Raw genomic sequence first — 24,522 nt, 5'->3', positions numbered from 1 at the left:
AAGGCTGCCCAGTCATGTCCAACTCTTTGCGACCCCATGGACTCTACAGTCCAGGGGACTCTCCAGGCCAGAATACTGGAGTGGGGAGCCTTTCCCTTCTCCAGGGGATCTTCCCAACCCAGGGATTGAACCTAGGTTGCCTGCATTGCAGGCGGATTCTTTACCAGCTGAGCCACAAGGGAAGCCCAAGAATACTGGAGTGGGCAGCCTGTCCCTTCTGCAGGGGAGCCTCCCGACCCAGGAACTGAATCAGGGTCTCCTGCATCGCAGGTGGATTCTTTACCAACTGCACTATGAGGGTGGAGTGGGGAGAGACAGTTTGTGAAATTTGAATGAAGTCTGTAGGTTAGCTAATAGTACACATCAACGTTACATTTCCTCATCCTGATCATTGTCCCGTGGTTTTCTAAGAGAATTTCTTTGCTTTTAGGAGACACTGAGATATTTAAAGGGACATGCTATCTGCAACTTACTCTCAAATGATTCTAAAAACGAATAACATGTATATACACAAACACATAGAATTCACACACACAGAATGATACAGCAGATGTGGCAACCTGTTCAAGTCAGTGAGTCCAAGTGAAGGGTGTATGCGCATTTTCTGCACCATTCATTTCCACTTTTTGGTAAAGCTGAGATCACTTTAAAATCGAATGGAGAGAAATTTATACATTTGCCTTCGCAGATTTTCTAAGAAAACACACAACTCATTCAAACTTCAGACATGATAGTCTCCTGCCACCAATTTTCTTTTTCCAATTCAACGTTTAAAAACAGAAACCAAAACAAAGAAAACAAATGAGAAAACAGAAACCAACCTCAAAAGTAAGCAGATTTGGTGGTAAACATGATCCATTGGACATGCACAGAAGTATTGAATCATTAAGCCATGTGCCAGAACTGACACAGTGTTTTGGGTCATAGGGATAAATTTCCAGCAATAAGATAAATAAGTATCAGGGATGTTATGTACAGCATGGCAAATATAGCCATTCCCTTCTCCAGGGGATCTTCCCGACCCAGGGATCAAACCCAGGTCTCCTGCATTGCAGGCAGATTCTTTACCATCTGAGCCAACGGGGAAGCCCACAGTTAACATTATTGTATGTTATAGGTGAAAGTCGTTAAGAGAGTAAGTGCAAAGAATGCTCTTCACAAGGAAAAATATTTGTTTTTATTTGTTTGATTTTGCCTCTGTATGGGATGAGGGATGTTTATTAAGCTTGTGGTCATCCTTTCATTATGTGAGTCAAATCATGCTGTACACATTAAACTTATACAGTGCTGGATGTCAATTACATCTCAATAGAAGTGGAAGAAAAAACTGAAAAGTAAGCCAATCTGCAATAAAACAAGAAGCCAAGTTCAATAGCCTTTGACTCATCTGAGTAAAGTATGTCAAATCGATTACTGTTATTTTCTTTTGTAGTGATCACCACTATTCATAATATTCTTCATTCTTAAAGGCTTATATTATTAATTTTACAAAATATTTTAAAACATGAGAATGAACATTTATTTCCTTTGTTTGTGGAAGAAATGAGATTCAAACATAGAACGATCACTTCAAAAGCAAGTTAAGAATAAGCATATCATGTGTAACCAGAAAGGGATAACAGGAAAGGACTATCCCCATGTCCAGCCATGAATATTAAATGAGATAAACCCATTTCAGATACTTGTTCCCTTGGAAACAGTCATCTGAAACTCCTGCAAAAATTAACATGTATTTTTTTCCCTGTAAAGGGCAGAAGCTTCTTTACTTACATAGTTTTGACCTTTAGTTTTATATCTTAGGCTTATTATAATACGTTCTTTCCAGAGCCAGGCAAACAAAGCGCCAAATAAGCATCTTTTCATTAATTCTGAGGCTCGGCTTACAATAGTATGGCCTTTGTAGCTGCATGTTATGGGGCAAGTATGAGCAGGGAGTTGGGGTAAAACCTTCCACTCACGGATAAACTGTCCATCCCCAGGCAGTATTCTAGCTCAGGCTGCGTGACTTCACAGCATGGCTAATTGAGTTAAATAGTCATATTGGCAGTATCATTCTATATTTTAAGAGGCAGTAAATGTGAATGAAGTCAAATCTCTTGTTTAAGCCAACTCGACAAATGTCATGAGGACAGCCATTCACCAGAGGCATCCGTTCTGCCTTTTAGTCGATGCCGTGGAGAACGGCTTTGGTCCGTGGAGGACTTCTGACACTCTTTCCAAAGCCTGGCTGGTTCTGGATTTCTGGTATCTTTGTAGAGAAACAGTTCTAGTCAAAGAGGCTGAACTGGTCCAGAGCCAAGGCTAAAAGGCTAAAGGGATTACTCACGGACGGGAGTAACCACTCATGTGTCAATGCAGGTAACAAGTGTAGGCGAAATGGTCCCCAGGGGACCTGCCCACTTTGTCTATGATGCCACTATCAGGTAATGCTCTTGGCTTGGAGTTTCTGCTTCTCTGGGGCTCTCAAAACCCAGAGGCTCTGCCCTGCAGAGAGAAGGAGAGAGGGCAGTACAGGTTTCCAACACCTTCTCGGGGAGAAGTTTATTATAGACAGGAGTAGGTTTTCAGAAACAGAAAGGGGAGGAGGCCCAGACCTACTCAAGAACTGAGAATAGCTTGAGGTTGCTCTGTCCCTGGAGAAAGCCAGCCCAGAGTTCAGTAAGAACGCTGACCGAGGCAGTAGAAGGTGACTGACCTTTCCCAATTTGTCCTGGGGGTGGGGCTATGTTTTTATGATGCTAAAAGCTTAGGTTTCGGGGGGCCAGTACTGGGCTCCCCTGGTGGTGCAGGTGGTAAAGAATCTGCCTGCCATGCAGGAGACCCAGGTTTAACTCTGAAGAGTATTATCTTGTATATATATGTACCACGTCGTCTTCATCCATTCCTCCAGAAGACCCCCTGGAGAAGGGAATGGCTACCCAGTCCAGAATTCTTGCCTGGAGAATCCCACGGGCTGAGGAGCCTGGCGGACTACAGTCCATAGGGTCACAAAGAGCCATGCCTGAGCGACTAACACTTTCACTTTTTTCACTTTCATTGATTTAATGTTATTTTGCTCCATTTTCCCCACAAGGGGAAATATGGTTATCGTATTGGAGGGCTACTGTGCTTTACTGTATTTTATTTTTACCATTATTTTATAGTTGTTTCTACTTATCTTTTTTTTTTTTTTTTTTTTGGCTGCCCCACATGGCTTGTGGAATCTGAACCCCGACCAGGGATTGAACCCTGGGCTATGAAGTGAAAGCCTGGGATCCTAACCACTAAGACCACTGGGAACTCTCTAAAATTTCTAAATCTCTAAAATGGTAATTTATTTTTAATTCAAAAAATTTTATTGGAGTGTATTTGATTTACAATGTCATGCTAGTTTCAAGAGTACCGAAAAGTGAATCAGTGACACATGCACACGTATTCGTTCTCTTTCAGACTCTTCCCATATAGGTTACTATAAAATACTGAGGAGAGACCCCCACACTCTACAGGAGGTCCTGTGGGCCATCTGTTTTATATACAATAGTGTGCGTATGACAATCTCAAACTCAACAGCCTGTGTTGCTGCAAATGGCATTATTTCATTCTTTGCTGTGGATGAGTAGTGTTCCATCGTTTATGTGTACCACATCTTCTTTATCCACTCCTCTGTCAATGTACATTTAGCTTTTTGGAGTGTAGGTTGATGTCCTTGCTTATGTGTGGTTGACTCATCTTTGATTATGGACAGAATCAGTGATCTGTCCAAGGTTAAATAGCTGGAAAGTGTCAGAGCCAAGAATCAAATCATGGTCTTCTGTCTAAACAGTCCCTACATGCCTTCTACAGGCTGGGCAACACCCCCAAAACTTGATGTTGCAGGCCTGCTGTGTAACGTGAGGGTTCTCAGAATGTCTTTTTTCCAACTTTATTTAGGTATAATTGACAAATAAATTTGCAAGACATTTAAAACGTATATGATCATTTGATATATTAACACATTGTGAAAGGATTCCTCCCGTCTAGTTAATTATGTGTGCGTGCATGGACATTTAAGTTTTATTCTGTTAGCAAAAAAATTTTTTTGTCACACTGTGAGACTTGCAGGATCTTAGTTTCTCTACCGGGGATTGAACCTGGGCCCTCAGCAGTGTAAGTGCAGAGTACTAACCACTGGACCACCAGGAAATTCCCTTAGCAGATTTAAATCATACAAAAGAGTGCTATTAGTCTTGGAACACGTTAATGATCAACATGCCATTCACACATCTGTCTAAATGTGACTGGAATGTCTGTATTTTCATCCTGTGTCAGGGTCAGCTCCTGGCCAGCGGTGAGGTGGGTGACGTTTGTTTTCAGGGCACCAAGTCTGTGGTGAACGCACTCCTATTGTGCAGTGCACAGCCTGACAACCTGTACAGTGCCGCCAGGGGGTCCCGCTCATTTCCTGTCTCTCATCCATTTCCCTAGGATCCTCACATTTTTCATGGCCTCCTTCCACTGTCTTTACTGGATCCTGTCAAGGAGGAAAGAAATCTGACCCAGTTCCCCACTTGGAGATGCTAGTGACTTGATAAGATATCCAACCAGGAGGTCTGGATTTTGAAAGACAAAGGGCCAGGATGGAATTACAGGCATTGGGGCAGGACTTTGAATTACAATGGTCACCTGTGGTGTCTTTGTAAGAGTGACCCTCCCAATAATACCGTTTCAGCTTCAATACAAGGTCAATAAGCTCACTACTCTGAAACTACCTGTGGGGAGCATCGCAGAGCTTGGCCGCTGTGTCTGCTCCCCCTGCTTCCCTCACATCCTTGGCTTTAGAGATTTCAACCCTGTTAGTGTCTACTTAGTGATCATTCTCACATGGGCATTCTACGGCCTAATATCCTGTCTGCTTCTCATATTGTTTCCAAACTTCATGATGAGAAAGTAACTTCTATTTATTGAGCACTCACAGTAGTCCTGTCAAATCATCTAAGAGCTTCTTTCTTTCCACAGTTGGATGAGGGGGGGGGTCCCCATTTGATAGATGAGGAAACAGGCTTAGGCAGGCTAAGTGACTAGCTCAGGGTTCGACAGCTGATAAGTGGCAGGGCCGGAATGTGAGCTTCGAGTGTAAAGCTAGGCACATGCTGAGCCCCCGCCCTGTCCTGGCAGGGCTTACTGCCCTGCAGCGTCCCCTCCGGGCAGACCAGCATCTTCTCGCAGTTTTAGATTCTTCCTCAGGGCACCTGGGATCCTCTCACCCTTTTGTGTTACAGGTATCCCCCCTGGTGGCTCAGATGGTGAAGAATCCGCCTGTAATACAGGAGACCTGAGTTTGGTCCCTGGGTCAGGAAGATGCCCTGGAGAAGGGAATGGCCACCCACTCCAGCATTCTTGCCTGGAGAATTCTACAGACAGAGGAACCTGGTAGGTTACAGTCCCTGGGGTCGCAGAGTCGGACACGACTGAGCAACTAACTTTTAGGGCTTCCCTGGTGGCCCAGGTGGTCAAGAATTTGCCTCAATGTAGGAAATGTGGGTTTGACCCCTGGGTCAGGAAGATCCCCTGGAGAAGGGAATGAACAGCTATAGGAGTATAGTGGTAAAGAGCTGTGATGCTGAAGCAGACTGCCTGGTGCAAATTTCATTTTAGCTCTTTCATACTTTTCTTGGTTTTGTACTTAACTTTTTTTTTTGTACTTAATTTTTTCAGCTATTTAAAGAGTTTGAAAAAATACTTTGGTTGTTGCTATGGATTCTTTTCTTAGTCGTTTAAGCCTGTCCTCTGGCTGTGTATGTGATGGTTCATTCTGCTTCTTCATTTATGTGTATCTAGCTCATCAATTGGACTGCAAGGAGATCAAACCAGTCAATCCTAAAGGAAATCAATCCTTAATATTCATTGGAAGGATTGATGCTGAAGCTGAAACTCCAATACTTTGGCCACCTGATGCAAAGAGCCGACTCATTAGAAAAGACCCTGATGCTGGGAAAGATTGAAGGCAGGAGGAGAAGGGGATGACAGAAGATGAGCTGGTTGGATGGCATCACCAACTTGATGGACATGAGTTTGAGTAAACTCTGGGAGTTGGTGATGGACAGGGAGGCCTGGCGTGCTGCAGTTCATGGGGTCACAAAGAGTCAGACACAGCTGAGTGACTAAACAACAAGGTCATCAATGTATTTCAAGGTCCAAAAGGGTAACAAAAACCGCAGGAGGAGGGGGGCGCCAAGCCAAGAAATTACTGGTATTTTCAGAGCAGTTATCAGAAGAAGTCATCACTCATCTCTCCTAAGTGGCAGGCACAGTGCTTTACACACATTGGCTTTCATTTTTACAACAAATCTGAAAACTTGGTACTATTGTTGTTGCTGTCTAGGCGCCCAGTCATGTCTGACTTTTTTGTGACCCCATGGACTGGAATTTTCCAGGCAAGAATACTGGACTAGGTTGCCGTTTCCTTTCTCCGGGGGATCTTCCTGACCCATGGGTCAAACTTGTATTTCCTGCCTGTGTCTCTTGCATTGGCAGGCCGGTTCTTTACTGCCGAGCCACTGGGGAAACCATTGGGCATTATTACCTCATTCAAAATTAAGTGGACTCAGCTCAGAGAGGTTAAATGAAAGAGTCAGCAGTCAACTTAAGTCTGACTGACTGTGAAGCATAGGATCTTAGCATTAAAAAAAGAACTATACCAGTTATCCATTAATGGAATTGTAAGAAATGTTAAATGCTGTTGTATATCGAGCTAATAACATCCTTTATTCCACTCTTTCCTTTTCAAGGTGTCTACTGTCACAGGGTGATGTGTCTCCGTGAACATTTTTCTCTGCACATTTGTGCTCACACAATTACAGACTTTTAAAACTGGTTGTGGGATTGCATGATAATGAACGGCTGCTTCTCCATTAAATTTTCCTAATGCCACTCTTTAAAAAAACCTGTTTTCCAGTGGATGCTTTACGTATACCATAAATTGTTTGCTCATTCTCCTCTGGATCAACATGCCGTTTGCTTCTAGTTTCTCAGTTATAAAAACAAAGGTGCAAAGAAAACGTCCGAGCACAGAGCTGTGTTCCCTTGGGTACTGTATTTCCATGGGACAGACTATTTTAAGAGGGACAGCAGGGTCAGAGCACACCTGCATTTCACGTTGTAACAGATGCTGCTGTGCTGTGCTTAGTCACTAGGCTGTGTCCAACTCTTTGCAACCCCATGGACTGTAGCCTGAAAGGCTCCTCTGTCCACGGGGATTCTGCAGGTGAGAATACTGGAGCAGGTTGCCATGCCCTCCTTCAGAGGATCTTCCTGCCCCAGGGATCGAACCCAGGTCTCCCGCATTGCAGGCGGATTCTTTACCATCTGAACCACCAGGGGAGCCCAAAAGATGCCTCTTCACTGGCCTCAAAAAGCCCATGGTCCCCCCACTGCCTCATGCTGCATCTCAATGAAAACTGTGGTCGGGTGGAACAGAGCTCTGAATTTCTGAGGTTTGCTTGCCGTCGACATTTGCTGTTCTCTGGTTCCCTCCCCTCCACTTGAGCTGATGGCTTTTCTTTGCTAGCCTTCCTATTTCTGTCCGTCCTGGGCCCCTGGTGGGTGTGCTTCCCTGCCTTTGAAGTATCAGATCTCAGAGCTCTCCGTGTGCCAGAAGCTGGTGGAGAGCACTTATTCTCCTGCTGATGGCCGAGCCTCCCCGGTGCCCTTGAGGCATGAGTCCTGGTGCTCTCATGGGACCGTGCCTCCTGATGGATGGGGAGCTGGGGCAGAGAGGAGAGCGGAGATGGATGAGCAGATGGTCTCCTGGTGGAAGGGCTCAAGCCTTTTAATCCCCCACCTTCTCAAACACTTGCCAACCTGAAGACGTCCTTGTATTTCACTTAAGGACAAAGATAGCGGTCATGTGCTGAGAACTCGAATGTCTAACTTGAAGGATTATAAAGTGCACCATGACTTGACTTCACGTCTCTTATTTTTAGACCACTTTGTTATTTTGGTAGATGAGAATTATACATCATTTAAAATGGTTGTCATTGGTTTGATTCATTCTCCGCACCCCCTCCTTCTGGAGAGCATGAGTTAATAGTCTGCCCTTTGTGAACATAAGAAATAGTTTTAAAAATTACTTTAACTTGTCTAAATCTTGGGGACTGGTTTAACAAATGATACCTATAAGCAAGGATAATCTATAGCCAATAACAGTCAGGATTCAGAAGGATATTTAATGACAAAGGAACATGTGGATGATATATTGTTAAGCCTGAACAGTTGGTTAAAAGTGATTCCAAGTTTGCAAAAAAAAAAGATATACATAGGAGAAAGACTGAAATATAATCAAGATCTTCATATCCTTTGAGGATGGAATTACAAATGATTTTTAAAAGTAATTTCTGTTGAACTTTTGGGAAATCTTCAATCCTTGTACATGGGAGGCTTTTATAGTGAGAGAAAGTACCTTGTCAGTAAGATTATTTTTACTGTCTTTTCTTGTCTTCCCAGGTATCTGAGATTCACTTCTCTTGCTGTCAAGCACAGAGCAGACCTACAGAGGAAATTCAGTGAGCTCCCCAGATTGCTGCATTTTTCCTAATTCCAGGAAAAAATGGGTCATTCTCTGCCTTGTTTTTCCCACCAGGTTCAAGTGTTTCAGGAAGCTCCCTGATGGACACCAAGGGCAAACATCCAGGGATGGAGGGCGGTCTGTCTGGCTTCCGCAGGGCTGGCAAGATCCAGCTCCAGGGATGTGTGCACCTGTCCAGGACCCATCCCTGCAGGGCTGGTGGGACTCTGGTCCCCAGAGACAAGCTCAGGAGGGCACAGAGGCTTGAGAGGAGAAGCCTTGCAAGAACTTGAAAGAGGAGCTGGACTCCAGTCAGACACAGTGGGGTTCTCAAGAAGGGTTCAAGTCCCAGAGGGCTGTTATGATTGGAGTGAGTAATCAGCACACCCAGCTGGCAATTAAGATAAGCCACGCCTAACGGAAGGCCAAACCCAGGAGGAGACCTGGGGGCTCCCCAGGTGCACTTAAGGAAGGGAATCGCTGTTCGTGTCCAACTCTTTGTGGCCCCATGGACTGCAGCACGCCAGGCTCCTGTCCTTCACCATCTCCGAGAGTTTGCTCAGAGTCATGTCTGTTAGTCAGTGGTGCTATTTCATCCCCTGTCGTCCCCTTCTCCTCCCGCCTTCAATCTTTCCCAGCATCTGGGTCTATTCCAATGAGTTGGTTCTTCATATCAGGTGGCCAAAGTATTGGAATTTCAGCTTCAGCATCAGTCCTTCCAATGAATATTCAGGACTGATTTCCTTCAGGATGGACTGGTTGGATCTCCTTGCAGTCCCAGGGACTCTCAAGAGTCTTCTCCGACACCACCGTTCAAAAGCATCAATTCTTCACCCAGCTCTCAGCCTTTTTCACGGTCCAGCTCTCACATCCGTAATGACTATGGATGCACATTCCCCCGGTGTCCACTAGGTGGCAGACCCTTTCCTTTACTGCTGCTAAGAGCTTGTGCGTGATCGCAGGCACCTCCTGATACTCACGCCTGAAGGATCTCTTATGACTGATTGACATGCAGATTCCTGGGCCCCTTTCCAGAACGTCCAGTTCAGTTTTTGGGGGCCTGAGATTCTGCATTTCTAAGAAGGTCCAGGTGCTGCACCATCTCAGACTCTGGGAGCGGAGGAGGTGGGCGTGAGTCGGGCTGTCCTCACGGCTGAGTAATCAGTTCACATTGTGGCAAAAACTATGCGGAGGTGTAGCGTGGCTCGCTGGACGGAATCGGATCGCTGGCTTCTGGGTGGAAAGAGCCTCCGGCACTAGAGCAGGTTTCAACTGTGGGATCTGTAGCAGGATGTCAGGGCTCCAGGGCGCTCTTTTTATTTAAACATGTTACCAGTTAGTTTCCTTAAAATGACTGTAACACAAAGGAGCACGCATACGCCTAGACTGAAATAAAAACTGTACTGCGATCAACCCGAGAAAGAAGACATTTGGTACCCACTAAAAATAAGCCTGAAGAAAAACATGAAGAACGCTACAAAGCATGTATCAGAAAATCTCAAACAATTTACAAAACAGCCAGTCCGGGACGGCCCAATCCTTGGTTCTGCGGTAGCAGACTTTTACATGGACTCTGCATGGCTGACTGACTGGTGATTTTGACAAGATCCAACTAGAGTCTACACCGGTCAGTGAGAGGGATCCACTGAGCAGCCTTTGAATGCCAGTGGCAGTGCCTTCCGGTAATGACAGTCTGTAACGCTTCCTCTCCGTTTCTGTACTTGCATCAGCAGAGACAGGTAGGAAGTAAGAGTTTGCAGCAGGGCCCCCAACCACAGGGGCTCCCTCAGTGGCTCAGAGGTAAAGAATTAGCCTGTAGGACACATGAGTTCCATCCCTGGGTTGAAAGATCCCCTGGAGAAAGAAATGGCAACCCACTCCAGTATTTTTGCCAGGATGTGCCATGGACAGAGGAGCCTTGTGGGCGACAGTCCCTGGGGTCGGAAAGAGTTGGACACAATTTAGCAACTAAACAACAATCCAACCAGGAACCACACTCAGAGGCGCCTTGGTCTAGAGTGGCTAGATCACTGATTTGGGAGATGAGTTTTAGCACAACTTCAAGTGGTCTATTTGTTCTTTTGGCTTCTCCACTGCAGACCCTTGACTTTGTATCCTTTAAGGCTTAGTCATTACTGCTGTTCAGTCGCTCAGTCCTGTCTGACTCTTTGCAGCCCCATGGACTGCAGCACGCCAGGCCTCCCTGTCCATCACCATCTCCCAGAGCTTGCTCAAACTCATGTCCACTGAGTCGGTGATGCCATCCAACCATCTCATCCTCTGTCTTCCCCTTCTCCTCCTGTCTTCAATCTTTCCCAGCATCAGGTCTTTTCCAGTGAGTCGGCTTGTCACATCAGGTGGCCAAAGGGTTAGTTGGTTCTCACCAGTTCCTCTTGGGGTCCTGGAAATGGGGGAACTTGGATGGATTTTTGATTCTGCTGCTATTTTTTCTTCAAGACTGTGAAGGACAATGTCCTGCGCTTAGTAGCCAGTTAATAAACACAGATGGGATGCATGGAATGGCAGCCCAGGAAAGCGATATCGAGCGCGCCTGCAGGCTAGACAGAGAGAGCCAGGAGATGAGTGCCCAGCCTGGGTAAGACAGCTCTTCCACAGTCAGCTGGCTATCAGAGAGGACCCAACTCCAGAAAGAAAAGCATCTAATCCAGATGTTTCCCCGGCCTCTCTGCCGCCTCATCAAACACGGGTGTCCACTGGGAACGCGTGAAGTTACAAGGTTTCGGCCATGACCACGTAGGCATCCCCTGACTCCCGTGCTGAACCCAGGCACTGCTTCGAATCCATGCCAGCGAGGATCCTGGCGGTTGCTCTGGAAACTACAGCAGCATTTAACTTTGCTGTGTTCCCTTTACAACTAGAATCTGGAGGAAGGGCTTTCATTCAAGAGTTTAATTTCGTTCTCCTATGAAACAATTCTCTGCCTTGCAGCAAAAGAGAGCTGAATGAATGCAAAACGGATGGTGAAGTCTGACCTCCCCGGACCTTCGCGCCCCACGCTGCACCCAAATGTCCCTATCTCCTCCTTGCCTCACCAGAGCACGGCCCAGGGGATCTGTGTGATGTAATGATGCCGAGCCAGTAAGAGTGATCGCAGAAAGGAGGACGCTGACGTTCAGAGACCACGATGAGGGGTGCTGTGCTTAAATAGCGACACATTATCTAATTCAATTCTGTCAGCAATCACATAGCTTTGTTTAAGGATGACTAGTGGAAGGGGTGAGATTCTAGCCCAAATACGGTAGACTCAAAAATCCGCGACCTTAATTGCTGTATTTACAGGCCTTAGGGTCTTGGAAACCAAACAGAAACTCTTTCCTTTTGCTTTCAAGGTTTACCAATAAACTGGAAGGTGTACAGTTGTCAAAAACTCTGTATGTGCAAGGCCAAGATTTCTTACGAACGACGGAGATGGACCCATGAGTGAGTGAATGAATATGGGTACCAATCAGGAATAAATCAAATTCAGTTTGTGGGTCCTTAGATCATGAGGACACTACAGTTCCCTATAAACCAAGGACTGATGTGTTTTTGATGCCAGCTCCTAAAATTTGAAACTACGATGTGGTTACAGATTTAAGATTAACTCTCAATTGTATTTCAAACAAATGTGCACACACACACAGACACACACACACAGACACACCTGTTCTATATCCCAACTCCTTTGGAAAAACTTACTTTTCTCTTTTTCAAAATATCCCTTTCAATTTCTCAGTCTCCTAAGTAATAAAGATGATAGACAGTTCAAACACAGATCCTCCTCAAGAGAACATGGATGGTTTTGACTGTATTCAAATGAGAGCTCATACCACTATTTTATTATTTGTTTAGATAATCCTGTTTTCATTTGAGACAATCTGCACACCCAGCTTCCAAGGTCAACTGGTGCTTCCAAGGAGCTTTTCAAGTTTTCAGAAAAGTTACAGGACCAGCAGTTTTTTTAGAAGGATGACAAAATCATGTGTTTATGTTCAAGTCAGAACAGTTTACAAAGGTCCTATATGGCCCATATATAGGGCTCTTTACAGACTTTCATTAATATATCTTGATATGTGATTGGCAGATTTTCAAACACATCGTTTGAAATTTTATCACGCTAACACAATATTGTAAATCAACATACTTTCACATAAAAACTTTATCATGAATCAAAATCCTCAAAGAACATGGAAAAAGACTTTATTTTAAAAAAATGCTAAATGGAAAAAGGGTGGAGGGTCACATGAACTTGGACATTTAAAGACACAAACTGATTTAAGAAGGAAAGATTTTGGGAAGCCCTAAGACCATAAAGCGATCAACACAAAGACATCTGTCAGGGCGGAGGCGACCTGAGGTGAAGACCAGTAAATCTAATGCAATCAGAAACTTAGGCCAGTTTAACATTTTTTTATGAGGTGACAACCCCCTAACACCATAATCTCGCCTTTCAGGTTGATGACACAGGACTTAATGAGTCAAAGAAAACAACTTCAAACCTCTCTTTTGAACGTGAACTGTCTATTTAGGTTAAAGGTAGATTTGGAGATCCTATTAGCTCCTGGCACAACTGGGAAAAGTCATGTACACACACACACACACACACACACACACACACTCACTTCAAAGCAAGTAGTTATGTAACGCTAGCAGTGTCTGTTTCTACTCAGCTTCAAAAACAGAACTGAAGCCAAAACTAACAACCCTCCTGCTCATTAGGGAAAGAAAAATGTCTTCTCCCCCAAGTAGCCCCAACAGGAAGCTGAAGTTAACTGCTCTCCTCGGAAACCCACTTCTTTTATGCTTCCCAGAAGGTCTGGGGGTAAATGCACTTTGCAAGAGAGCTGCCGGGAACCCCACGGACACCGTACCTGGGCTCGGGGGGCGCCGAGCACTGATTCACTACTGGGGCCATCCCGGGTCTCACAAACATCTGGTTACCTTTGCATTTCTTCTCCTCCGTCTGGAAGGTCTGGGTGCTGGGCGCGCTCTGATCGCTCACGTCGTCGTGGTCCAGATGGAATATGGAGCTCGTCCAGGTGGCCTGGATGAGGGGTGACTGCTCATGTTTCAGGGGCCCGCGCCGCTCCGGGTGGCTCTTCCGATGCAGGCAGCCTTCAGACATTCCCACGAGCTTCCACTCCGGCTCGCCGTCTGGACAAGGCTTCGGCTTGTCCCAGGCTGGAAGGCCATTTTCTGGAGAGTTGAAAGACACGACATGACGGGACTGTTGGCACTGTCAAGACGGGGCCGAGAGGGGTCTGGAAGGCAAGCGCTTCCCGGGCCCGCGGGGGCTGGCCGCGTGCCTGGACCCTTCCACCCGACGGCGGCGGTAAGACGCACGGGGAGCCGGCCTCGGGCACGGAGCCCCCGGCGCTGGACTGCCTGCGGAGGAGTCAACGCATTTCTCCCGATTTTTAGTGCCTAGAAAGGACATCGGCTCCTCCACCGAAAGGCCGCCCTCTCGCCAGCCCTGCTCCCGATGGCACTGGCTCGGGAGCAAGTGGGCACCAGTTTATGACACTGCTTAGGTGACCATGTGAGGTCTCGAGGGTCAGGGCTGGCCGCGGCCACTTTTCAGATCCTCGGGACATACAGCGTCCAGGATGCGGCCTTGTGTGACTTGGGTGTTATCACCGGCTGACCTGAGGGGCACCCTGTTCCCTGAGAGGGACATGCCACGTGGCTACAGGACCGTGACAACTCGGGCTCCTTGGCACCTTCCACCCCCGCCAGACCGGCATAAGGGGCTGGGTCTTCCCAGGGAAACTGTGTCAGTGGCTTCCATGTCCTCCCGAACAGGCGAGACGAGATGCGGTCAGCAGACTGTGCTTTAGTTGGGCAAATTAAGAGCTCTGATGACAGAAGGAAAAGCCCCGCGTCTGGCGCTGAGATGCAGGCAGTTAAGGCTTTCTATGTGATGCTCTTTACTCAGTTTGAAGGGGCTTGAAGGTCTGCCCTCTAGAGAATGGGAAACAGCTGGATAATATAATGAAAACGCTCTCACACCAACTTTCCCTGGGGGCAAATTTTACCTCCTTGAATATCTTTACTGAACACAGATATAAGGAAGACAGTAGAAAGAGTAAGTGAATATATATGATTTGTGGACGCATTCACATTAAAAAGCATAATCCATCTGGTCACCCATACTTCCAGAAATTCTGTCTGTCAAAATAGGAAAAAACACAAATAGAGTTCTACTTTTAAGTGATTAGAGACAGTGATGGAAAGATTAATTGATAAGTGAATTTTCTTTTATGCTCAAATGACCAAAGGACTGTAAATGTCCATATCAGAGAGACAGGTCCGCCCTGATCTATGCGCAGTACTAGGAATTGAAAGCTGCTTTTCAGACATTTAAGATAAATTTTAAACTGTTAAATGCAAAAGTTAAACCTGCTTTCGGTTCTCACCAGCCCCCTGTGTAAAGCTGCTGGATGTCTTCAGAGATGTTGGTTAGGGTGGTTTCTCTAAAGGTGTTATCTGCTCCTAGCCCCCTTTGGAAGCTGCGTTTACCATTCTTGGTCTTGGGATTACCTTGTGGAAGTCCTGACTCCTATCCACTTCATTTCTAGTACAGGAGAAGACTGCGAACAGAATCACAGCAAGGCAGTAGTAACCAACACTCAATTTCTCTGTCACAGTAAGTGAAAATACAGCAGCTTGAAATACCCTCACTTGACCAGTAAGAAATGATCCCCTTAAAAAAAAAATCATACAATGCTTGGGATGTAACATTTGATCTTATTCAGAGAAGAGCCCTGAAAATTCACTCTGTGGTCAGATCTGTGCTTGGCCCTGGGTAAGGGGTGTGAAATAGACCCAGGTCTTTCTCCTCAGTTTAGGTGACATTATTCAATTCATGGTGAATCCTAGAGGTCAGGACTCCACCGTGCCAGCTACTGGTGCAGTTAGGGGCATTTATTCTCACTTCCCATGAAAAGAAAACAGAAGATTGGGATCTTGGGAGATTGTATGGCATTTCAGATGAAACACAGCTATGCAGAATTCTTTCAAGGATCTAGTCTCCATGAGGGTTTGATGTGTTCACGAGCTGAATATAAAGTCACTGAATGCAAGGATTAACTCTGCAAAAGGAGTTTCATTCTGTTTCTGCTGATGTGAGACGCATTCTCACCCATGTGTGTTTCCAGGATGTCTACTCAACTGTCACGGACTCTAAATCCTCAGTAAATCACATTGTGCAATATTCCTTTGTAAGTAATGTTAAAGTTATCACAGTGTTTTTGTAGAGCCTCCAACATTTGATTTTTCTGAAGAAATTCTTAAAATGTGGTATTAATTCCCTTGCCTGCACAGAAATTAATAAATACAGCCTAACTGGGTTGAGAGTGCTCCCCAGTGAAGGGAGCTAGTCAACATGTGTGGATGAGAGATGCTGGAAGAGATCTCGCCCAAGGGGACGTTCTTCTTTATAGCACAGCCCATTAAATCTTGCTCAGCACGTCCCCTGGGCCAGCAAGAGGGGGGACTTCTTCCAAGCAAGAGACGTTATTTGGAGGTTGAGACAAGGAATAAGATTGCCTTCCATTTTCCTAAGAAAAGAAGCCAGGGTGGTTTGGGAAAAGAGTTCCATTCATTGGAGCCATGTCCAAGCTCGTAATTACGGTCTGCAATTACACTCATGATAGTGATATTCAGTTGCTCAGTTGGCAGTTTTTTTGGCTGGGGCACTTCTGGGACGAGAAATCCTGGCTGGGTCACAGAAAAGCTCAAGATGGATTTATTTAAGGAGGGTTCTTGGTTACCTTTCCAAGATGAACAGAAAGTGTTAGCCACTCAGTTGTGTCCGACTCTTTGCGACCCCATGGACTGTAGCCCACCAGGCTCCTCTGTCCATGGGGTTCTCCAGGCGAGAATACTGGAGAGGTTGCCATTCTCACCTCGGACATCTTTCTGACCTGGGGATCGAACCCCTGTCTCTCATGTCTCCTGCACTGGCAGGTGGGTTCTTTACCACTGCGCCACCTGGGAAGCCCAGAATGTTTTGGCTGTGCCAGGCAGCATGTGGGATTTTAGTTCCCAAGATGAAGAAGGCAAACATAATTCCTATTCCATTCCCAAGGAGGGACAAGACACAATTCCAGGCTCCTTCACTTCAGCTGACTGTGGGTTCTGTGAACTGTGTTACCTCCACGTCTGCGTAGCAATGAGGATTCCTGCTATTTCTATGCCTAGCTCATATCCTTTGGTTCCGCCTAAACCCAAACCAATGACACCAGGCTTACTGAGATAGGATGGGGCCTGGGAATTTGGATATTTACCAAGTTCTCCAGAAGGTTCTGATACCCAGCAGAGTTTGAGATCCACAGGGTTAAGAAAATCTAAGGTAAGAAAACAAATTACTGGCAGATTTCGGATAAAAGTGCAGCTTCCTTCTCAGACATGAATGTTTTACACGTCTTGGACTAAATTTGCATTATAATTAAAATACTCATCAATTGTTTTGGAATCTACTGCTCAAAGCATTAAAAGTCAGATGTTAACTGGCTGTTGTCTTGTAGATTGTAGGAATGGATGTAGATACACATTCACACAAAAACCTGTCCTTCTGAGGATTACCTGGGACACAGATGTGCACAGTAGTGGAAATACATTTTTAAAAGGGAGACTCTGGCAATGATAATATCTTATAGTTCCTGAAGCATGCGCTTCTAAATGGATCTCAGTTAACATCGGGCTTTTAATATTTCATATTCTAGACATCAAGAGAATTAATTTAATTGGGCAGTTATGAGGCAAATTGATAAATAAGTAGAATAAAAGAAATAAAAAACTAGAGGGGGCACGTGAACTGCTGCTAAAATGACTAAACACACATTGACTTGTGTGTCTCAGGGCATTTAAATTTGAATGATTGCATTTGTGTTAGATGACCATAATTCTAAGGGCTCAAATGACCCAGAACTGACCTTAAAGTGTTCTTTTCCAAAAAGAAACAAACATGAATCCCACAGAACTACCTACCATCCTATCTCTGGAAATTTCATTAAAGATAATAGAAAATAAATGTGTCCATCCAAAAAAAGAATTATATGAAAATATGCAAGTATTTCAGGACACAAAAGCAAGCTGATATCACAGAAAAGTGCTAAGACAAGGGAAACAGAAATATGCCAGAGTGCTCAGCAAGTGGCTGCTGAGCAGGCTGGGGTTTCATGGCACCAATTATGAGTGTTGAGTTTGCATTAAAAGGCCATCAATACAGGGCACTGAGACCGCCAATCATATTCTGTATTCAGGGGATGTACACATAATATGCTTTGCAAACCCAGTGAGTGTGTAGAATTATCATTGTAAGGCATGAGGCCACCAAGGTCTCTTATTTCTGCTCACATTTTTTATTCCAACCCTAAATTTTAACCCTGTGGAATTCTCAGACTATGTACACATCCACTGACTTTTATTTGTGGGGTCATGTGGAAGAGGAGACTCATGTTTGGCTGAGCATTGACTACGGACCGGGTATAGAACTAGCCACTTTGATTTACCTTCATGAACATCCCAGAAGTATACACTGTTCTACTGCCTGATGGACAGGGAAACTAAAGTCCAGAGAAGCACTTCATCTGCTACTTCATATCTTTTGTACTGTTAACTGATACGGTCTCATTGGTTGGCTTAGTCTGATAAGCTGCCATTGACCTATTAATAGCCATCATTTGATGATGACTTTGAAAGTTCTTTGTACACTATATTTATTGCCTTGTTCGATTTTCCCAGTCACTTGTTGATGTTCACAATTCGTCTCCCAGCTTTCACTCTCTACCACCTACAATCCATGGTCCACACAGCAGTCAGAATGACCTTTGAAAAATGTACATCAGGGTAGATTTCCCTGCTGCTGAGAATCTTCTGGTGACTTCCCACCAATACTGTGAAGTGCTCAGGTCCTGCTGCAGCTTGCAGGCTCTGTGGCATTTATCAGCCTGTTCCGCTGAGCCTTGCTCCTGTGCCTCCGCCTCCAGCTCTCTGTCCTTTGGACACGTGGACGTCAAACCTGGGAAGCTCATTCCCACCACAGAGTCTTTGCAGAGACTCTTTCCTATGGCCGGGGTGCCCTTTCCCAGTCCTTATACAACCACCTCCTGTTGTCTCAAGAAAACTGCCAGGATCCACCTCCCTCTCCCTTTACAGGAAGGTTAGACTTCCCCCTTTGAAGAACCTATCGGGTTGCATTTCTCCAGGAAGATAACTGAAATGAGAAACCGAATGGGCTGGACTGGTGTCCATCTTGGTGGAGGGAGACGGGATGAGTTTGGAAGACTGGAGTCCCAAGTGGTCCAAGAGAGACTGAAGGATCTTACTCTTGGGAAGATCACTTCCTGACTCTAAGTGTCAGTTTTGCCATTTGCAAAAGGGCAACATAATATTGCTCATGGGATTTTTCTAAGACTCAAATGAAATAACGTATGTGGATGTATTTAGTAATTAAGTGCTCTTCAGGTGAACATAATGTGTAACCACCTAATGTATATCTTGTACCTGACCATACGTATCGCCTTCTATCCAAACAGAACAATACTATTAATAAAGGAATATGTTACTTTTGAGCATCCAGTGGCTCAGACAGTAAGGAATCTGCCTGCACTGCAGGAGACTCAGGTTTAATCCTTCGGTTGGGAAGATCCCCTGGAGTAGGACATGGCAACTGACTCCAGTACTCTTGCCTGGCGAATCCCATGGACAGAGAAGCCCGGCAGGCTACAGTCCATGTGGTTGCAAAGAGTCGGACTCATCTGAGTGACTAACACTTTCATCTTCACTTTTCATGTTACTTGTACTGTGTTCAATGGACACAGGTACCTTACGTTTACCCTCAACACCACGACCGCCATCAAGACAGCTACCACCACCACCTAGTCCTCAACAGAACATGTGTGGAGGTGAGGTTGCTTTTGATGACCTCCTACTTCTGACTGCCTTTTCATCATCTCCCTCCCTCCCCCTGAGTCCTGGATATTCTCATGCAGTCTTCTGGGTGCTCAGTCCCCACTGCTGGCAGATCACCTACTCATAGAGCTCTTAGTGACCTTGGGCAAGTCACGTCTCTTCTCTGCACTTCAGTTTCCTCATCTGTAAGATGGGAACATTCTAATGCTATGATGATTAAATAAGTTTGTACATAAAAACGTCTTGGACCAGTGCACGGCACACTGTGAACATTCAGTAAGTGTTAGCTCTTCATTCAGGCACTCAGCGATCTCTATTCCTTGCCCTATCCTCCAGCGCAAGTGTTCTCTAAACAAGATTTTCAAAAACATCTCCAGAAAAAATGCTTGACAAATGACTTCCCAGGCATGCATAGTTGCTTCAGTCGTGTCTGACTCTTTGTGACCCCATGGACTGTAGCCCGCCAGGCTTCCCTGTCCATGAGATTCTCCAGGCAAGAACACTGGAGTGGGTTGCCATGCCCTCCTCCAGGGGATCTTCCTGACCCAGGGATTGAACCCATGTCTCTTAGGTCTCCTGCATAGGTAGGTGGGTTCTTTACCACTAGCGCCACCTGGGAAGCCGAAAGGACTTCATACCACTATGTTAATGGCTTGGAACCTGGGATGAGTCACCCCTTTCAGCCAAAGTTGTGATTTAAAGAGGCTGTTTGAAGAGTGTAGGTCCACAGCCTGGGAATGAATCCCTAAAGTTGGATTCCTGATGGCTGTGCAAAGCAGATGGGAGGGACATTTTGATGAAACATGCCCGTGAAGGCTGGCCTGTCATCACTGCTTAGCTTGCTTGGTCAGTCAAACAACACAATGGTGAAGACACAGCTTTGACCCCTATTCAACTTTTAAGACCTAGCTCACTGTTTAAGCTTTCTTGAACCAATCCATCCACCCTGAAACTTCCATAGTTCCAAAAAGTATCTCCCTTGCCCTGCATGCTACTGTTTAACCTCATAATATAATCATTTAATCATGATTTATATCATGGTTTTTCCAGTAGTCATGTATAGATGACTACTATACACTACTATACTATACTGTGGTGTTGGAGAAGACTCTTGAGAGTCTCTTGCACTGCAAGGAGATCCAACCAGTCAATCCTAAAGGAAATCAGTCCTGAATATTCATTGGAAGAACTGATGTTGAAGCTGAAACTCCAATACTTTGGCCACCTGATGTGAAGAACTGACTTACTGGAAAAGACTCTGATGCTGGGAAAGATTGAAGGCAGGAGGAGAAGGGGATGATAGAGGATGAGATGGCTGGATGGCATCACCAACTCAATGGACATGAGTTTGAGTAAACTCCAGGAGTTGGTGATGGACAGGGAGGCCTGGTGTGCTGCAGTCCATGGGGTGACAAAGAGTTGGACACGACTGAGCAACTGAACTGAACTGATAATTTATGTACGTGCATAATTTTCTTTTTTTGGTTACATTTACATTGCCTAGCACAATTCAATTATAACTATTAATATCCCTTATTCCCCAATAATCTGATAACTGCAAAGAGAAAACTGCTTCCTAAGCACAGACTCTGCCTAGTTTCTTATCCAGAAGCCACTGGTTAGTCACGAGGTGGATTCATTTCTATTAAAACCAATCAATGCAGATTTTCTATCGCCAATAGTATTATTTTCCCCAAACTGCTGGTGAAAATGAAAACTGTTCTGCTTCTTAGAGGCGGGGATAGGTTAGTGGATAAGACTATGGGCTTAGCTAGTCAAGGTTCAAATTCTGGGGCTTCCCTGTGGCGGGGCTCAGTAGTTAAGAATTCGCCTGCCAATGCAGGGGACCCTGGTTCCATCCCTGGTCCGGGAATATCCCACACACCATGGAGCAACAAAGCCTGTGTGCCACAGCTACTGAACCCGCGCCCTAGAGCCCAGGAACCACAACTGCTGAAGCCTGAGTGCTCTAGAGCCCGTGCTCTGCAACAAGAGAAGCCACTGCAATGAGGAGCCCACAGACTGCAACTAGAGAGTAGCCCCTGCTCACTGCAATTAGAGAAAGCCCATGTAGCAGTGAAGTCCCAGCATAGCCAAAAAAAAAATAATACATAAAAATAAACATTAAAAAAAAAAGTGTTCAAATTCTAGCTCTTCCACTTATTAGCTGTGTGACTTTGGGAAGACTGGATCTGTCCCTGGAATATCTGTCCTACTTGCTCTGTCTCTTCCGTAAGGCAAGGACTTAGCACGGCCTCCTCGTGTGTCAGTGGTATCCCCAGGTTTTCCTTCTTTGCTGGCCTCTGATCAACTTATCCATCTCTCACATCCCACCGCTCTAAGCACAGTCTTAACATGAGAGGACTTCAGTTAGTATTATTTGGAAATAATTGAATGTAATCTAGACAGGTCAAATTATCCCTGAAGCTGAACAGAACATAGACTCTCATCTATCCAGGAATTTCTACCTATAGAGCAATAGTGTGTTCTGTGTGAGACAAGCTGGCTAGCCTGCTCGGCATCAGTAGCAAGGGTGGTCCTGCTAGGGAGAGATGTGGGGTGCAGGCTGAGGGGAGCCTGTGCTCAGAGAAGACAGAAAGGGCAGCCGTGAGACTCTGTTCCTCCCAGTCCCAGGCTGGGTGATCTCCCTCTTTTTCCTTTGGCATTTGTACCCTATGAATACCCTGCCCAAGCCACAGGTGTGTAGCCCAGTTTGCTGCCCAGATGATGTGCGTAGCAGAGCTCCACAAAGGTGCCATCATGTGGCTGGGGCATCTCTGGGCCATCCTCTCGGGCCCCTTGGCCTGGCACAGCCCCCCAGCCCCAGCCTAGTAGCAGCTGGGATGGGGGTGCAGGCTTGTCTCCTGGTGCCAAGGCGGGGGGGGGGGGTCTGTCTAGGTGGCTCTACCAGCCTGCACACAGCAGGGGATGGCTACCAGCTTAACTCCTCATCTCAGTGACTAACTGAGATTACTTCCCCTTTTCTCTTTAAAAACACTTTCATGGCCAAGAAGGATCTTTGGAGTTGGTTTTGGGACATGAGTCCACCTTCTCCCCAGATTTCTGGCTTTCTGGTTAAAAGCAATGTTTTTTGACTCTACCAACACTTTCCTCTCAAGTGTTGGTTTTTGAGCTGTGAGCAGCCAGACCTAAGTTCAGTAACATTGTAAAAATATACAGAGCACTTACTATATGCCAGGCCACTAGACTGGGCACCACAAATAAAAATTACTATTAACTGAGCACCTACTGTGTGCCAGGCAGCATCCTAACTGCTTTCCACACATTATCTCATTTACATCATATAATAATAATCAAGAAATAGGTACTGTTTCTGTCATTTAGACCAGTGTGGAAATAAGGGTGGGGGCAGGGGGAAGTCAGCTGACTCCTATGTTTCTGTTTAGAACGGGCTACAATATGCTGCTGGGCTTCCCTGGCGGCTCAGATGGTAAACAATCTGCCTGCAACGCAGGACACCCGGGTTTGATCCCTGGGTCAGGAAGATCCCCTGGAGGAGGGCATCGCAACCCACTCCAGTATTCTGGCCTGGAGAATCCCATGGATACAGGAGCCTGGCGGGCTGCAGTCTATGGGGTCACCCAGGGTCAGACACGACTGAATGACTAACACTTTCACTTTCACAATGTGCTATAATTATTAGTTCAACATTTACATGTGAGTTCCTTAACCTTTGGGACCATGGCTTGCTCAGCTGCATGCCCAGCACGCAGCACGGGGCCTGGTCCACTGCACTGCAGGGCAGCTTTCCCCCACCCCCCACCCCCAGCCCAGTGGGAACTGGGACCAGTAAGCACATCCTTCTGCCCTTTGCCCTTGTTCTGGTTTCCCTCGACGCAGCTCAGGGTCCTTTCCTGTGACGCCCACACTCCTTCCCCTGAACTTTTCTTCCTTTACTTCCTTCTCTTTCCAAGTGCAACGTGTCTGTGCTATGTGCATAGTCAAAGCTATGGTTTCTGAGAACTGGACAGTAAAAAAGGCTGAGTGCCAAAGAATTGATGCCTTTGAACTGGGGTGTTGGAGAAGGCTCTTGAGAGTACCTTGGACCACAAGGAGATCCAACCAGTCCATCCTAAAGGAGGTCAGTCCTGAATATTCATTCGAAGAACTGATGGTGAAGCTGAAACTCCAATACTTTGGCCACCTGGTGCAAAGAACTGACTCACTGGAAAAGACCCTGATGCTGGGAAAGATTGAAGGCAGGAGGAGAAGGGGACAACAGAGGATGAGATGGTTGGATGGCATCACCAACTCGATGGACATGAGTTTGAGCATACTCTGGGAGATGGTGTAGGACAAGGAAGCCTGGCGTGCTGCAGTCCATGGGGTCACAGAGTTGGACACGACTGAGCGACTGAACAACAACATGTATCTGTGGTTATTTCAAGATCTGCAGCAGAGGTCTCCAAAGCAACTGGGCTCTGGGAGGGCCCTAGCATCTGCCTCTCCCAGTGTGAGAAACAAATAGTAACATTTTATTTGAAAATTTAGAGAGAAAACCTTTTATTAGCATTGAATTGATATACATACAGAACGAATAAATGAATGAAATATTGTGCTGAAACCTTCCCAGCAGGGCTTACTCGTCTGTTGCTGAACTCCTGAAAACTTTATAAACAAGATTGCCGAAGGACCCTGCTCAGCCATCATCTAGTTATTTGAAACGTGTCCTCAGAAATGTTGTCTTGTGGGCAAAGTCTTGCAAAAGCAGCCTCCTTGTTCAGATAGGCTGCCTTCCATCACTGTGTGGTTTTGGCCTTCTTTTCCTGAGCACCTGCCTATTAATTTTCCCTCTGATTGAGCCCAGCCTCTCTGCCCGCATGTGCGGGTGAATTTAGGTTTGCCATCTCAGAGGTTATTCTCTTGTTTCTCTGGCAGCGGTTCTCAGTCCATTAAGGGAGCGAGATCTGGAAACTGCTAAGAGAGAAACAAACCTTTTCCTTATCTGGCTGGTCTCACTTCTCCAGCTTTCCTACCTATTCCATTAGGAAGTCACTATCTCCACGGAAAACAATCAGCGTGGCTGTGGAAATCGCAAATAATTATTCTGAAATGGAACTCCA

The 24,522-nt window shown here is 45.7% G+C and overlaps 1 protein-coding gene across 10 annotated transcripts in view; it reads right to left on the bottom strand.

Moving 5' to 3' along the window:
* Positions 1-24,522, bottom strand: part of THRB (thyroid hormone receptor beta) — a 415,008-nt gene that overhangs the window by 65,474 nt on the left and 325,012 nt on the right. For 9 of the 10 annotated variants that reach the window (XM_070459836.1, XM_070459832.1, XM_070459834.1 and 6 more), the window contains exon 4: positions 13,463-13,717. The exons of the other annotated variant lie outside the window; for it this stretch is intronic. In XM_070459836.1, coding sequence (XP_070315937.1) covers positions 13,463-13,717 — 255 coding nt within the window. The remainder of the gene's footprint in view (positions 1-13,462; positions 13,718-24,522) is intronic. 10 annotated transcript variants of the gene reach the window in all.

This window comes from Odocoileus virginianus, chromosome 32 (genome assembly GCF_023699985.2).
Source record: "Odocoileus virginianus isolate 20LAN1187 ecotype Illinois chromosome 32, Ovbor_1.2, whole genome shotgun sequence".
NCBI lineage: Eukaryota > Metazoa > Chordata > Mammalia > Artiodactyla > Cervidae > Odocoileus > Odocoileus virginianus.
This window is presented reverse-complemented; position numbering and strand designations above follow the sequence as displayed.